The sequence below is a fragment of the Cucumis melo genome, chromosome 3 (assembly GCF_025177605.1).
Source record: "Cucumis melo cultivar AY chromosome 3, USDA_Cmelo_AY_1.0, whole genome shotgun sequence".
Lineage (NCBI taxonomy): Eukaryota > Viridiplantae > Streptophyta > Magnoliopsida > Cucurbitales > Cucurbitaceae > Cucumis > Cucumis melo.
The window spans coordinates 24,295,765-24,312,533 of record NC_066859.1 but is presented as its reverse complement, the minus strand read 5'-3'; the positions used below and the strand labels follow the sequence as shown (position 1 = coordinate 24,312,533).

The following is a 16,769-nucleotide window of genomic DNA, read 5'->3' as shown; positions in this document are numbered from 1 at the left end:
TTTTATCTTTTAAACTAAATTAAAGAGATTCACAAAACAAAGTTTTTTATTTGATATTTTTTAAATGTCCCATGGTTATCAATTCATATCTAAGAAAAAAAAACTGAATTGATGATCATATGGGTGACATGAGAGTCATTAGAAAAATAGAATTTAATTTTTATTTAAAAAGATTTTTTATTTACCTCAAGAATATTAAAATATCAAACTTTGATATTTTGATTTCCATCATAGGCTTTTAATGAAAAATTTCATGTATCTAAATAATTAATGAATTAAAAAAAAAACACTACTCAATCCCATTCTAAAATATAAAATTGTTAGATATACTTTCTTTAAAAATAATTTACTAATTAATTTTTAAAAATTGAGAAATTTTATGTATTTATGGGATTTTAACCATAAAATACATAAATGAACACTACTCTTTCCCATAAATAATACAATATAAAATAGTTGGCAAATATGACAAATAATACAACCAACAATATATGTTGCCAAATAATACAAGTTGGAGATAATATCTACATATTCAAAAATAAAATATTGGAAATAATATGCTACATTAGAAATATATACAGTTTGAGAAATAATGTTTGGAAAGTAAATAATATACAGTGGTGAAATAAGTATTCTGCCATTCAACAAATCTAATCAATCCATATCAAACATATTTAATAAACAGTAAAAACAACCAAATTAAACCCTAAATTTAACAAACTTAAATCAAATGGACATAGGTAATTTGATGTAACAATTTTCAAATAACCTAAACTTAACAAAATTAAAACACAAAAGCAGATTTGATGTGATGGTATTTAAACGATCTAGGTCTAATAAAATTAAAACACCATAACCCTAACAAAATTAAACACAGTAAGCAAATTTGATGCAACAATATTCTATTGGTATTCAATTGATTTAACCTAATAAAATTAAAACACAAAGCAGAGGCATAATTTAATAAAAAATAGATTCAATTGGTCTAAACTTAACAAAATTAAAACACCCTAAATCTAAAAAAAATTAAACACAGTATAGCCTAGTCAAAATTTGATGCAACTGGTTTAACCTAACAAAATTAAAATACAAAGCAGAGGCATAATTTAATAAAAAATAGATTCAATTGGTCTAAACCTAACAAAATTAAAACACCATAAACCTAAAAAAATTAAACACACAGACTAGGCAAAATTTGATGAAGGAATAGATTTAATTAGTCTAACCTAACAAAATCAAAAGCTCGTTAAAAATCAATTTAACGAATTTAAAACAAAACAAATTTGAAGAATGGAAGAACAATTTACGTTCTAATAAAGGGAAAAGATGGAAAGAAAAAGCTTACCTTTTGGCAGAATAGTTTTTCGCTTTGCACCCTTTTAACTGATCTCTCATTTTTCTAAAAAAATCTCCTCCTTCCCTCTTTTTTTCAGCTTTTTTTTTAAGATTGCAAGATCGTGAGGATCGTGTTTGTGATAGTGGAAAAGTGGGAAGAATCGTGAAGAGGGAGGGGAAAAATCGTGGGACTTGTGAGGAGGAAGTGGTTGAGAGAAAATAGGGAGGAGATATGAAATTTAATTATTGTTTTTTGTTTTTTTAAAATAAATAAATTTAAATTTAAATCAACTTAATTTAATAAAAATAAAGTAATAAAATAAAATAAAGTAAAGTAAATATAAAAAATAGATGGCCAAAATATGGTATCTACAGCTTGCCCCCTTTGTCTATCCTGAAAATATTTAAAGGTAGACAAAGGAAATAGATAAAGTATTTGGACCAAATTTTATTTTTTTTAGAGTGAGAACTAAAAAAGATTATCAACCTTAACTCTATGGCCAAGTTTGATAAATAAAGGACCTAATAGACAGGCTTCGGCCTCAGCTTCAGATCTGGGCTCGATTTAACCAGATTCGAAAAGACATCAACCTTAGCTCCAGGACTAGGTTTGATAAATAAAGAACCTGATAGACTGGCTTCGACCTCAGCTTCAGATCTGGGCTCGATTTAACCAAATTCAAAAAGACATCAACCTTAGCTCCAGGACTAGGTTTGATAAATAAAGGACCTGATAGACATGTTTCAGCCTCAACTTCAGATTTGGGCTCGATTTAACCAAATTCGAAAAGACATCAAACTTAGCTCCAGGACTAGGTTTGATAAGTAAAGGACCTGATAGACAGGCTTTGGCTTCAGCTTTAGATCTGGACACAATTTAACCAAATTTGAAAAGTCATCAACCTTAGTTCCAGGACTAGGTTTGATAAAAATTGGACTCGTCCTACTTTGGACTAGGTAAAAATTTAATTTCAAAATAAAATATTGTGATTTCCAAAGAAATAAATAGCTCAGTGCTCCATTCATCAATCCTCTTAACAATTGATCAGTATGACCACCGGATAGAATAAAACACATATATCATGAAAGCTTTTTAAGTTGCCGAATTTGCCACTCTTTGAATCAAAACTGCGAATGACTGCACTATGTTGTAAAGATCCAATATTGTTTAGTCCTTGGACATCATAAAACGTGAATCCCTTTAAGATGTAGACTTCCAATTACGATAACTCCCATCATAATAAAATTTGTCTGGACTTGTAGACACCTATATTTCCTTAAATGTTTTCAAAAGAAAATCATAGCTTTTACTTGGTTTGCAAATACAATAAGTTGTACTGAATCCTTGCTAATTAACAAAATGTAGAATAATGGACTGATGAATCATGAATGTTTACTATATTTTAGAAAGGATAAAAGAAAAGATTGTCAAATAAACATATGTTTAATAAATATAATAAGAAATGAAAAAAAAATTGTGACAACAATGCTTGGAATAGGAGTACAAAGAGAGGGGTGAGAGAAAGTTTACACATCTGGAAATAACATTCTAAGAACTAAATGTAAGTTTCCTAGAAATACCCCTGACTTCTTTCAACATTACGAAACCCTCTAAGAAAAGATCTCATGCATAATATCTTCGAATATAATCTGAATTCACAGGATTTTCTAACTCAACGCCATCCATATTAGTCAAAAGTAGAGCTTCTCTTGAAAAAGCTTTTTTCACTACGAATGAACTTCATAATTAGGAGTCCATTTTCCTCAATGATCCTTTTGAAACAGAAGTATTCTTTTTAATATCAAATCTCCCTCTCGAAAGCTTTAGGGATGCACTTTCTTATTATATGCTCGCATTAGTCTTCTTTGGTAAAGTTGCCCTCCACAACAAAGGTGTCAAAAGCTAGGAATAAACAAGCACCACATGACAAAATAAAATGCTGGAGGCCAGGGATAAACAAGCACCATCACAGCAAAAATAAGACTCTGAGGTCCAAGGATAAACAAGCACCTCCACAACAGAAAGTGTCAAAGGCTAGAGATAAACGAGCGCCACATGACAAAATGAAACACTGGAGGTTAGGGATAAACAGGCGCCATCACAACAAAAATAAAATGTTGGAGGCTAGGGATAAACAAGTACCTTCACAACAAGAAGTGTGAAAGGTCAGGGATAAACAAGCGTCACATGACAAAATAAAATGCTAGAGCTAGGGATAAACAAGTGCATCATAGCTAAAAACAAAAAGATAAATGTTATTCATGAATGCATGTATGTATGTACATACTATGACATGCTTATTTTAATAGTTTTCTTTTTTTAAACATTCTTTAGATTCTTTTCAAAAGAAGAAAACGAGTCAAAGCATACAAAATAGGTGGTTTACTTTTTCCCAAAACTAGCTATTAGGTATCATGAACTTGAGCCGTAATCGATTCTAAATTGCCTTGAAAATCTCCTTAGAGTGATTATTTAACCAAATAAAACACCATCTCTAGTCGTTAAGACCGATGGTAAATAAGTAAGTCTATAAAAGTCAGTAATCTTGTAACTTAGATCTTGATCTTAAAGTCCTTCAATCTTGAAACTCTTCATAAGTGAAAAACTATAATGGGTCTTATAATCTTGAAAGAGTGAATTTTCTTAGAATTGGCTCTCTTATGCAAGTAATAGTGACAAACATCCTATACTTTGCAATGCAGTCTTACTCAGATGGACGATACTTGGACTTCGATAAAGAAAGCTAGTCTCCCCCTATATATTAAATTAGGGGAGACTACCCAATATGGTCTTTGATAAAAATAGGAAAACTCCTGTTAAATTCATTTTACGAGCAAAACTAATGATTATTAGATATCTTACAACTTAGTCACTTCCAAAATAAAGATTTTGACTTGTTAGTTGAATAATCCTCTTGTTCTCTATTTCAACGTCTCAAGCACAACATATTTTAATTCCTCTTCTCATGAATAAGAGATGGAGATTTGAAATCCAACCTTAATTTGATGTCAAAGTCTTCAATAATATCATATATTTTCTTTCATGTTAGACAAATAGGAAGGATAAATATAATATTGAAAAAACATTTAAACCAGTAATCCATTTTATTTTGGAGAATAGAACACATGCATGCGACTGTCAAGATGTCATCCAATTCAACAAGACATTAAAAGGTGTGCCTGTTATAAAGGTCTTGCCCTATTCCAATAGAAAATAATCTTCGATTTCTCTTGCAGTCTTAGGTAGTTCTTTTTTCCAATTGAGATGCTCCAAATTTTGCAAGAAGGGAGAAACCAACTCATCAGATTGAATTGCATTACTAAAGACGATAGGGTCAAATGCTTTGTTGTCATTTCTTTGCTTCATTTATTTGACTTTTCCTCTTCATAGATCACCTGTTTAAATGATGGTAGTGACACATGGCTGATAATGCTCTACCCCGAGCTGACCTCATGCACTTCATCTTTTCATTTAGTGGGATTGCTTTTAATGATGCTAACTTCTACTTCTGCATCCTTTGTAATCCTCTCTCTTTTAAAATTCGCTTACAAGTCTTTCTCTCATTGTCATAATGTAAAGGGTATTTTATAGTAGTATGTAGCATTCATAACACTTATAAAACACTAGTGACATTAATATCCTTACTCAATCAACTGAACGTTGCCCCTGATCGACTATCTTTACATCTTTAGGCATATTCCTTAAAAGTGTCCAATGCCTCATTTTTTATAAACTGGAGATTAAAACGGTATTAAGCCAAATTAATAATTTCCTTGTGCTATTTCAAGACTTGTGCACTTGAGAGATATCCAACTACATGTACCAATGAGTAACTGAGCCAATTAGCCTATCTTTTTATGAACAACTAATTGGCGCACTAGAACATCTCAACTAGGTTGACACCTTCGTAGCACCCTCATCATACCTCATACCTAATAAAGAATACATTCCTTATCACGAGATCACATAGTATTAAATTAGGTGTTCTTGAAAGTGGAGAAAAAATTTGTCATCCTGGAAGTGGACCGACATCCTTCAGTCGTACATGATGAAATGACTGTTAAGGTAGTCGCCCCCATTATACTTTCCAAATTTTGGCATCTTCAACTTGGGTGAAGTAACGAATGACATCTAAGACTAGACATAGTTGTGTCACCTCAATGTCTTCATAAATGTTCTTTTCCTTTATTATACACAATCTTTCTTCTAGAAACTTTGGTATAATCTTCCTTCGAGATTTGTGTCTTCAAAGGTCTTCTTATCGATATTCTCATTTGTTGTAGAGACTAAGTCATTCAAATGGCTTGTTTATGGTGGAGCTTGACCACAATCTTGTATCAGGTATGCCGTCCAGTCTACCAATGACAAACCTAATAGCTTTTTAAAAGTAAGAGCATGTGGGTGAGGAGAAACATCATCTGGAGCTTGGTTCTAAACCAATTTCACTTGTTTGAATGCCCCTGCTACTGGTCTATCTTTAACTTAAGTGAGGGACTTTAAAACCTTTGCTACTTGTCCTTTTAACACTTTGACACATCCTTTCTGATTACTTACACTTGGTTGGGGAACTCTTCCATGACTTCGACCAATAATGAATGAGGGGTGAAATCTTCTGAACTATTTGTAAAAACTTTGACTATTTTAATCTTTCTAAAGAGAGAGAATGGTAAAATTATTTGAAGTTATTTACTAGCGTGAGATTTACGCATGTGAAATTTCATCTACAATGCAACAATCATCATTCTAAAGTGAATAAAATTTACTAATATTTTCAAGAAGAAATAGTTAAATGCTATGACTAATGAGATTTTTAAACAAAATACTAGTCAACAGTTTATAACATACATATAAGTACTGTTTATAAACATATGATTGTAATGCATCATGATGAAATGACTCTTAGTGTTAGATCGTGCAAGTAAAAAGATATAATGATGGAATAAGAGCATAGTATAATACTATCCATGATATATTTTTTTTTCTAACAAAAACTTTTCCTTTTGGTGCAAACTTCCACTCTTTATTTTATAGTTGCAAAAAGTCAATAACATTAAAACATTTAGTAGTTATTTATTAAATAAGACAAAAAAAAACTTAATAATAGTGTAACTTCTTATAAAGAAATCACAATTTTTAACGAGATAAAATGGATAACAATGTGGTTATATGAGATAAAGAGTGGAAGTTAATACACAAAACTGACAAAAGTTAATACACAAAACTGACAAAAGTTTTACGAAACCATCTAAATTAATTATTTACTCTAAACATATAGTGATTTAAGAGCTTCTCTCTTTTGATTAATTAGTCAAATTTGTTGGCTGTGATCAAGTATGTAACGACCCAACTCCTTATACTAAGTCGAAGCCATTACAAATTTAAAAGATAAATAAAATTTGTAAAATTTAGGTAAAAATAAAACAAAACCTCAAAATTTTCATTTAAAAGCATAAACAAATGTGATTAGAGATAAGTACAAAAATAAAATCTTAACTTGGGCCCTATCTAGTTTTAAAGAAATAAAATAACAAATAAAGAATAAAATAAAATGCAAACATTAAAATCTGAACAATGACATAAAGCGGAAGCAAAAGATCCCTATGGCTCGCCACGATCACTTCTGGTCACTCGCCAGCTTGCCTTTGCTCTTATCTCTGCCTCTGACTGAAAAATAGAAATGGAAAGAGTGAGTTTAAAATACTCAGTAAGGGGCCCACTACTAGTCCTGCTAGGTGCCTGTTAACTTCCTATTAGAGTCCTGAAAAGTGGTACCCAAAAACTGGCACGTTCCCGAACACGTGCAACATGTGATCTTGGAGGAACATAACTGGTCTTCGGTGATCCTAAAGGAACACTCAGGATAAACTAGTCTGTAGTGTACCCGGAGGAAACACTGGGCTGCGAGCGATCCCGTCGAATCACTCGAATCATGTCTATGTTAATGCCAGACTGACGATCCCATCGGACTGCGGAGTCCTAAAAAGGTGGTGATCCAGAAGGACACCCATGCAGGTACGACTCTAATAGGATAAGCTAACATACACCCTAACCATAACATACACGTAACAAATCATCATCACATCATCAAGTCATACCATATCATCATGTCATATCATGTCATCATGTCATATCATATCATCATTAAATTGTCATGCCGTTATGCAATCTAATCATCAATATACATAACTAAAAATACATGCGATCTCTTAATTCCACTCGTAGGTCTAGTAGTAGAATCTCTTACCTGGAGATTAGATCAATCAAAATTTAACAGTAAAATCACGCCTTCCAAGCAGCGATGTCCTAAATACACTACAAGAAATTTGGCCTTTAATGTCGGTTTAAAACCGACATTAAAGGCCTTTAATGTCGCTTGGCGACCGACATCTTTGCGAGTGTTATTAAAGGGCTTTAATGTCGGTTGGGCTTCAATGTCGATTTATAACCGACATTAAAGACATCTTTAATGTCGGTTATAAACCGACATTAAAGCCCTTCAATGTCGGTTATAAACCGACATCTTTGAAGGTGTTATTGAAGGCCTTTAATGTCGGTTCATCTTTAATGTCGGTGGATAACTGACATTAAATATGTCTTTAATGTCACTTATGATACATCTTTAATGTCGTTTTTCCACCGACATTAAAGATGTCTTTAATTTTTTTTTAACCGACATTAAAGCTGTCTTTAATGTCGTTTTTTCAAATTTATTTTTATTAAATCCTTGCATTATTGTCCATTTTGTATGACACCAAATAGTTAAAAATGAAATCTTTTACTTGTACATATACAAAATGAAATCTTAATAATGTGACATTTATATACAACTTGGATCCAAACACAGAAATTATGAGGCTTAATTATTACACTGATCATCCTTTGGAAAAAAAGAAAGAAAGAAAGAAAAAGAATATATTGAGAGAGCAATAACTAAAACTGCAACTAATAGCAAAGTAGAACGCTTCACAAATGACCAACTTCAAGATCTTGTCACAAAGATGAGGGTCTGGCTAATTGTACTCACTTGCAACCATTTCTTCTATTGCAGTCATTTGTTTAGTGATAACTCCCTGTAAAAGACATCAAGATGGTTGAATTGATAAGTAACAATGTTATGACCTAGTTGCTAGTAGAAATATCAAAATATCAGAAACTGAATTTGATGATGATGCTTCTTCTACAGCTGCTGTGGCTTGCCTCTCAATCATTGACGGCATCCTTGCAACAGCTGCTTCTCTGGAAGCAAGGGGAATTCCATCCATGCCTATGGTTGTCGAGATAGCCAATTCCTCCATAACATCATTTTGTGTTTTCGAGACAGAAAGAACCTCTCCTGTATCCACAACCATAAATTCATTGTCCCCCCAAAAGGATCTACCATATAACCGATCCCTAGTAACACCAGGTTCATCCACAACAATAGCCCTGTTCCCCTAGGGTACCAACAGAAAGACTAATTTAGAAGGAACAATATTGTCTGAGTAATAGTAGTACTGGAAGCTTTAAATCTCATTTCCAGAGAACTGAATAGTACAAAGGGCTATAGGACTATCAAGAAAAAAGATTATTACCCCAACAAGTCTATTAAACATTGCAGATTTACCAACATTTGGCCTTCCAACAATTGCCACTTTTGGAAGAAGATGGTCTGGGATCTGAAAATAAGATTACATGAGTAGGAGAAAGAACATTTACATAGTGGCATAGGAAATAAGCCCACCATTGAATAAGTTAGTTCCATTCTCCCGTGTTTTGCAATAACAGAACCTCCCAATAAATTTGCACAAGGATTGTTTCAAGAATACAAGAAAACAAAAAATAAATAGAATTGCATACTTAATAAATTTCTAGACAAGAAAAGGGCATGGTCACTGATATGGTAATGAAATTGGCAACTAACAGGTTACAACCATTCAATGAATTTTAGCATTTAAATTTTTTATAAACTGTTCTCGATCACTAACACAAATGATCTCCAAATCCTCAAGCGAACTATGGTTTCCACCCCCCCCCCCCCCACCATTCAAATTAGAATCATATTTTAACTGAAATTTACTTGAGAATTTTGCTATAAGGTAACTTAGGCCATGGTTGGTTATTTTAATTTTGAAAATTGCTTCTAAAGATTACTTCCACCCATGAGTTTTTTTCCTATGTTATCAAAACTTCTAAAATAATAGTTTTTAAGAACTTGTTTTTATGATTGAAATTTGACTAATAATTCAAATGTTTCCTTAAAAAAGATTAACCAGATCATAAAGAAATTGTGAGAAAATAAATATAATTTCCTTTTTAACAAAAAACAAATGGAGGTCATATTTTTCTTTTTACTTATACACTTTCAGTTAGTTAAAGTAATTCTATAATCCAAACTATTTCACAGCATAAACATACAATGATATCAGCATAACATAGTCCCCGATGAACTCAAGATCGATATTGGAAACTTACAACATTTCTAGGTGTAGTCTTACGCTTCTTCTTCTTCCGGCCAGTTTCTGATTGTTCAGTCAATTCATCATCTAAGAAGACCAGAAATTTGAAAATATCTAACCCTGCCTGGACGACCAATCATAGCAAAGCCTTCTGACAATGTTTGCAACAAAAAACTTTGTTAAATATAGCCCGATAAGGATGACCTGGTAAGAATCACCATAATACTGAGAGAGATATTGAAAAATACTTAGAGAAGTCAAAGAAGAAACTAAACGCTTGGATAGAAGACTGAAGATTACTAATATCTAACTAGATTTTCTTAAAACCAAAGCACCATAACAATGGATGTATGATGAGAATGAATAATTAATGAAGCAGCATGTATAAGAAGTGGAATGACCATCAAAGTCGAGCATCATAGAAGTCACTTGTTAAAATAAATATGTCTTCAAACTTCAACCGACTTTATGCACACCTTAACTCACACCTTAACTAATTTCAAAGGGTTACTACCTAATCCTATAGATTTAGTTGGAAGCCATTATGTTTACATTCTGTAACTATTGGACCAACTCACGGTAAATATTCGTCAGTAACAATGTCTGAAAGAAGAAACTTACAATCTTCATGTAGATAAGCAATTCCACGAGCTGCGCCAGCAGCAATTCGAACACGTGTACCCCAAGCCAAAACTGGAATGTTCTCCCCTGAAATTAAAATTTTCCACAGATGTTAATGTTAACAAAATTGAGAAGTTCCAAAATTGGTATGACATTTTCCATTAAGAGGGAAAAAAAAGGTGGAGGCTTTTCAGGAATGTTTAGCAAGTGCAATACAATTGAAAGAGGTAACGAAGTTGAAATTTTAAAACAGACCTACTTTCTACATTAGCTAAATAATATTGAAAATTTCAACAAAAAACTTTGGGGAAAAATTACCTTCCGACAAAATGGACAACTATATCCGTTGATGACAATCCATGAATTTACATGGTAATAAAAAGAAAGATTGAAGTTACCGAGCAGTTCGGTCTAGTCACTGTCCGTTAGAGTAGGTGATTTTGACGACGGCGAGGGTTTTGATGAGGCAGAAATCGCATTATCCTGGCTTCTACTCACATTCAAACTTAGATCACTTCGCAATTTTCCACATTATCTACTTGATTCTTCTTCTTGAGTTGATCCTTCAAAGGCAAAATATCTCCAGCTTTTCCAGCGGCTTCCAAATAATCCACAGCTGGAGGCCTTTCCCCCTTTTTAAGCGACTCCGCCGCTTCCTGATCGATCTAAATCATCCATTTCACAAAAACAATAAACAAAACCAACCTCGACACGAAACAAATGAAAACATACATTCAATTTCCACTATCAACACAACAATCCGCAGCTCAATTCTCCATAAAATCAAAACACACGCCTAATTTCGGATCTACAACTTTACAAACAACGCAAAAACAAAAGAAAATCGAACATCCACACAACCTCCCACCAAATCCTCATAAATGCAACAAAAGAAGGAAAAAAAGGGGGAGGGGGGAAACCCACCTGCTGGAGAATGCTCTCGGCCGCTTTAAGCTTGGAGGAGATCCAATTAGCCATGATTAAAATCCACGATACAGCTTCGTGGTTTGAAGAATTGAAATCAGAAGAGAAACGTAATGAAACTATGATTTCACATTCATAAAATAATCGAGCCGGTAACGTGCCGGTGGTGAGGAGGGTAAGTGTTCCACGTGAGGCACGAGCGCGATGCGGCAACGGAAGAAGCTGCCTCCGATGATAGCACGGCGACGAGTTCACACGCGTTGGCGACTGATCAGAGAAGAGAGGGGAGAAAGTGATGAGATTGAGAAAGCAAGAAAGGGAAGAAATGTTGAGAGAAAACCTTCGTAGGGTTTGGTAGAGAAGAAAGGAGAAAAGAGTAAAGTGTAGGGTTTGGTAGAGAAGAAAGGAGAAAAGACTAAAGTAAGAGAGAGAAAAATTCAACTTTTTACAAAATTAAAAAAATAAAAAATAAAATAAAAAGACCTTTAATGTCGGTTCTAAAAAACATGATGTTTAATGTCGGTTTTAAACCGACATTAAAGATAAAGCTTTAATGTCGGTTTAAAACCGACATTAAACATCCGCCTTTTGAAAACCGACATTAAAGCTTATTTTTCATTTTTTCCACCCGACATTAAAGACCAGATTTCTTCTAGTGATAGTTATAAAAACTAAATTTAATAATTTAACCTTTAAAGAATTAAGGGTCCAAAAATCCATTTGAAGTAACTTACCCAAGATCAAGGCCTAACTCGGTTTAGACTTAGTTGGACAAATTCCCAGCTCGGCTTCCAGTTAACTATAGTCAATTTAATCCAACAATTAACTTAGTTAAGGTCAAAATAAACCTTAGCTGGGTAGACTAAACCAAATCAAGCATACCAAGGCTTACCAAGAAAAATGGGTCAAAAATAGGGTTAAAAGAAGCTTGGCAGCTCAACTGGCTTGACTGGAGGGGGAAAACCGACTGGCAGCTCAGCTGGAGGAAGGGACTAGCTAGTCGACTCAGCTAAGGACTCACGTGTGGCTCCACTCGGGTAGACTCTAGGCACGACTCAGCAAAACAACGCACGTGCAGCTCGACTTGACACTTGCGTGTGGTTGGAGGCACAACTCGCACACGCGGCTCGAACGGCTCAGGCGGCTGTTGTCAGGTTGACTCGGGTTACGCCTGCTGATGGTTCGTTGACAGATAAGACCAACGACAAAGACGGCGACGATGTTGCTACTGCAAGCCGGACGACTCGATTCGCTGCGAACGACTGAAGACGGAGGCGATGGCTGACGAAGCGTTGTCGTGCGTGATGTGCTCCACGTGACGGCTGACGCTTGCGCACGGTTCGACTATGACGGCAGCGCGACTTCAAACGACGGAGGCGACGCGCCTGATGAAGTCGATCAGCTCGGACTGACGGCGGTTGCGGCGACGGTGGCGGTTTGCAAGAGGGGGTGGCGACGGCGGAATTAGGGTTAGGGTTTTCTCCTTTTCTTTCCTTTTTTTTCCAATGAAGGAGATAACACAACTTCCTATGCCATATTTAAACAAAATAATAGCATTAATTATTATTTTTCTTTTCCTTTTCCTCTTTCTCCAAACTCAACCAAATAAAACAAATTTTCTCTCCTCATTTAAAACCCACCAAATCTCCCTTTTTATCTTCTTTTTTTCCCAAATAAATCACATAATCTCTCTTCTCAACCAACCAATCATCTTTATCTTATCAAACTATATTTTCATAAATCATTACATTATTCTCACAATACAATTATTAAGTCCTTAAGTCCAAAAATATCCCCAAACATACATAACCAAAACAAATTAAACATAAATTTCAACTTAACAAAAATTTGATATTTTCAGTTATTCAATAGAATCAAATCTCCATAAGATAAAATCTTCAACATTTAAATAACACCCAAAATCTCAAAATTATACTTAAGATAATAAAATTAAATTCCTAAATTTTGGGGCGTTACAAAGTAAAATGTCAAATTTACTTTAAGAAAATTGAAAAAAAAAAAGTGAAATCTTTTCATTATTTTCTTTGATTGATTTTTTACTTGGAAATATTTGCCTCTTTTAATATAACTTTCAAAATATTAAAACTTTATAAAAAAGATAATATGCACGTTGTTTCACACAAATAAATTGAAGAAACAAAAATGAAAGTTATAGGTTTTTTTTTACCAATTTTTTTTTTATACTTTGATCATATTTTTTAGCATTTCAAATAATCGTTCTCAAAATTTTAATTTTTAAGGCTAATGTTATTTAATTCTAACATGTGTTTTCTTTAATCTATTTTCGCTTGCTCTGCAGTCCTATACATTTCCATTATCTTACCTAGCCTCGTCTTTCATATGATGAAAGCGATAGCTTTCTAGTAGTCTAGTCCGAAAAGATTTGGATGCCCGACCTAGCAATTTAATCAGATATTCTGATATAAAGTAGTCTTCCAAAACCGAGACAACAAGATAGAGAGAATCCACATATACTAATTTTGAAGGCTACCTTTATGGTTTAGTCTTCATTAGAAAAAGGAAGGTTGAGATCCTATTATTCCACATATTAGGATTACTCAATGGGTCTGGGTCTTTCACTAATGCTTTTCGTACTCATTTACTAGGAATGTTCGTTCTCTCATTTTGCCTTATCATTCTTCTACTCTATCGCTAGGCGGTGAGGCTATCCTACTTTATACTGAATTTTACTATTGAAAAGAATCTCTTTGCCCCTACCATGGAGGCTTTTGTCCCGAGAAAGATTGGTCGAGTTTTGAGTGATCACTCTTCGTACTTCTTTTGATATGAGAAATACCTGTCTCGTGAGGATAGACTTTCTCAATTGGATCTTGTCTTCCAGACTTGGTGAAGCCTATTGCAGCTTTGCACCCTAGAGTGGGATTCGAAAGAGAGAATTCTAACTCCGCCTGCCTATTCACATAGTGAAAATTTTCATGGATTTAACCTCAAACCTCTTTGAGATGGGATGGGCACTTGACCTTTCGTCTCGAGTTTCCAATTTTAGTCTCTCATCCATTACAAAAAGGAAGAAATCAAGAACCTAAATAACCTATGGAAGAAGACGAGAGAAGAAATAAAGAGCTCAATGAGAGGAGCGAAAGCAGCTCGACTATAAGGAGATGACATTTGATTATTGCTTGGATTATTCCTTATTTCTATATGAGTCCCACTGGAAGTCTCAAGGAAGAAAGATCAAGGGAGCGCAAATCTGACTCTGGTATAAAGTTCTTTTCTAGTCTTTGGATAACGAGAAGGAAGAAAAAAGAAACACAAGAGAGAGTGACGAATAGGGGGAATCAACTCATTCTACTAGGGAATTAGACTGGCACGAGAAGGAAATGAATTGGGCTTAGACAGAGGGCATATACATATACAAAATTAGATGTGGGGACGAGAGAATAAGATAAGCGAGAAGAGAGAGAATGCTACCCTGAACTCACTCTTACAGACATGGGGAATTCCTAGCTCATGATCCGAGAGAGAGGTATTATAAATTCAAAGGATAAGACAGATTCAAGTTTTTGGCTTTCCATTTCCTCTAGAAGAACTTTCTACTCCATTCTTCCTCTCCCCTTCACATATCGATTTTTATGGTCACCCAATCTGCCTATCTAACGAGAAAGGAGAGCAAAGTTGCCTAAGGAGAATTGGCTTGTCAGCCTAGCCGGCCTGGAAGTGAGCTCCCTACTCGCGAAGGCCCCATTCCCATGGTTCCCCTTATTCATTTTTTTTTGAAAATAGATTTTCGGTCTCTTTATTTTTATTTTGGGATCTCCTCAATATTTCTAATTTTATTTCATAGAAATTCCCCTATTTCTACTAGAGGAAACCTGCAAAGGACAGAAATTTTCTGGTCTTGCACATTTAGTACATTGGCTAGCTATTGCTTTCTGTCTAAGCTAAGGATGGAGGTAGGAGAGTAGTCCTTTTCTAGAGGAAGGAAAGGAATGAAATGAAAGGAGTAAAGACAAAAGGTAGGGGCTAAGAGGTTGATGGCTATTATGCCTCTTCCTCTTGAGAAGATTTGTCTTCTAGCTCAAAATAATCAGCTTAGGATTGCGTGGTATGTATATTTCTTATTCTTTTTTCCCCTAATCTATAACCATAGAAAAAGAATTCAAAAGTAGTTACGTGGGCCCTTTATATGTCATGAAGGCAATAGAAAGAAAGTCAAGCGGTGTCTACCCTATGGAAAAATTGTTAATTCCTTTAACTTCTATTCGAATTCGATTCTTGAAGAATGAGAGCTCTTAGTGAAATAGTGGTATGGTCTCAGTCTGACCAGGAAAATACAGCAAGTGTGAAGCTAGAGTGAACTTTCTCTTTAGGTTGGAATCAGTACATCCTTAATATGTGAGGGGACGGTCTGGTCGTATTGCCTTCTAGTTCCTTCTTCCTTTCAACTCCTGCTTCTTTCTTCATTCACTTTTTTTGCAGCCAATTCAAGTACTTTTTCCTCTACTCCCCTATCCAGTTCCAGTCTTTTCCATATAATCTGGTCCAAGCTAGGAAATCAGCCAAGGTCCTTCTTCATTTTCATCTTCTTTTTTTTCCGTCTTCGTCAAAATAGATTATCACCTTTTTTTCTTGGGTCAGCCAAGTGAGACTTGTGTATCAGTCCTTCGCCCTTTCTTAGCCAGCAAATACGACACCACACACTTTGAACGACTGTATGAGTGGGATCATAGGTTGACTTAGAAAGGTTTACCTTTTTTTTCAAAGGAAGAGAGAAAGAGATCGCCGATACAATAACTTGCTTTTACTAATAAAGAACTGGTAGTCAACTGAATTTTTCTCTTTCGGACGGAGTGATCTTTTTCTAAAAAAGGAAATGGTAGCCTAGCCTAGATTTAGGCTACCCGAGCTATTCTTCCCTTCCTCTTAGTTTACAGGTTTCCTTTCGTCTTTCCAAATTGAGATTGGCTTGGTACTTTGCAATCTCAAGATATTTGGTCAAGATCTTTTACCTATTCTCGTGATAGATAAGGCATCTTTTGGCTACAGTCTTCAGCCTCGAACCAATAGAATATTTTTTCTCACGGGCATCATATTGATTTTCTTCCACAATCCTATTTTCTCAGTCTTCTTCTTAGCCCCACCTGTGATTTTCCTTCTGACTTCTCAGCCAATCCTTTTCAAATATTTTAAAAGAAGGAAGTAGAATGTCCGCAAGCCATTGTAAGCCTGGGCAAGGTATCCTATTCACCTAGGACAAAGCGGAGGCATTAAGCAGCCTTGTATGAGGCAAGTTGGACTAGGGATTAGATAGTTGCAAGAGTCAAAGGGGACTTGAGATATCCCATGACATGCCTCATCTCTCCTAAGTCAGGAGTATTCCGCTATCTTACTATATCACCTTCCAAGACAAAGCATATTGGGTATTATTAGCATATACTCGATCTATTAGATATATCTTAATAGAATAGACG

The 16,769-nt window shown here is 34.6% G+C and overlaps 1 protein-coding gene and 2 long non-coding RNA genes across 3 annotated transcripts; all 3 read right to left on the bottom strand.

Annotated features, from left to right (window-relative positions):
• Window positions 1-6,752: 6,752 nt before the first annotated feature.
• LOC127148438 (uncharacterized) lies at window positions 6,753-12,271 on the bottom strand. The gene is made up of 3 exons (XR_007819427.1): window positions 12,051-12,271; window positions 7,581-7,639; window positions 6,753-7,000 (listed from the first exon to the last, which is right to left on the bottom strand). It is a non-coding gene; the product is annotated as an uncharacterized LOC127148438 (long non-coding RNA).
• LOC127148436 (uncharacterized) lies at window positions 8,096-9,914 on the bottom strand. The gene is made up of 3 exons (XM_051082035.1): window positions 9,788-9,914; window positions 8,908-8,991; window positions 8,096-8,769 (listed from the first exon to the last, which is right to left on the bottom strand). The coding sequence occupies exons 2-3, from the start codon at window positions 8,926-8,928 to the stop codon at window positions 8,449-8,451; spliced, it is 342 nt and encodes a 113-aa protein (XP_050937992.1). The 5' UTR covers window positions 8,929-8,991; window positions 9,788-9,914; the 3' UTR covers window positions 8,096-8,448.
• On the bottom strand, window positions 8,096-10,776 carry LOC127148437 (uncharacterized). The gene is made up of 2 exons (XR_007819426.1): window positions 10,711-10,776; window positions 8,096-8,406 (listed from the first exon to the last, which is right to left on the bottom strand). It is a non-coding gene; the product is annotated as an uncharacterized LOC127148437 (long non-coding RNA).
• Window positions 12,272-16,769: the final 4,498 nt, after the last annotated feature.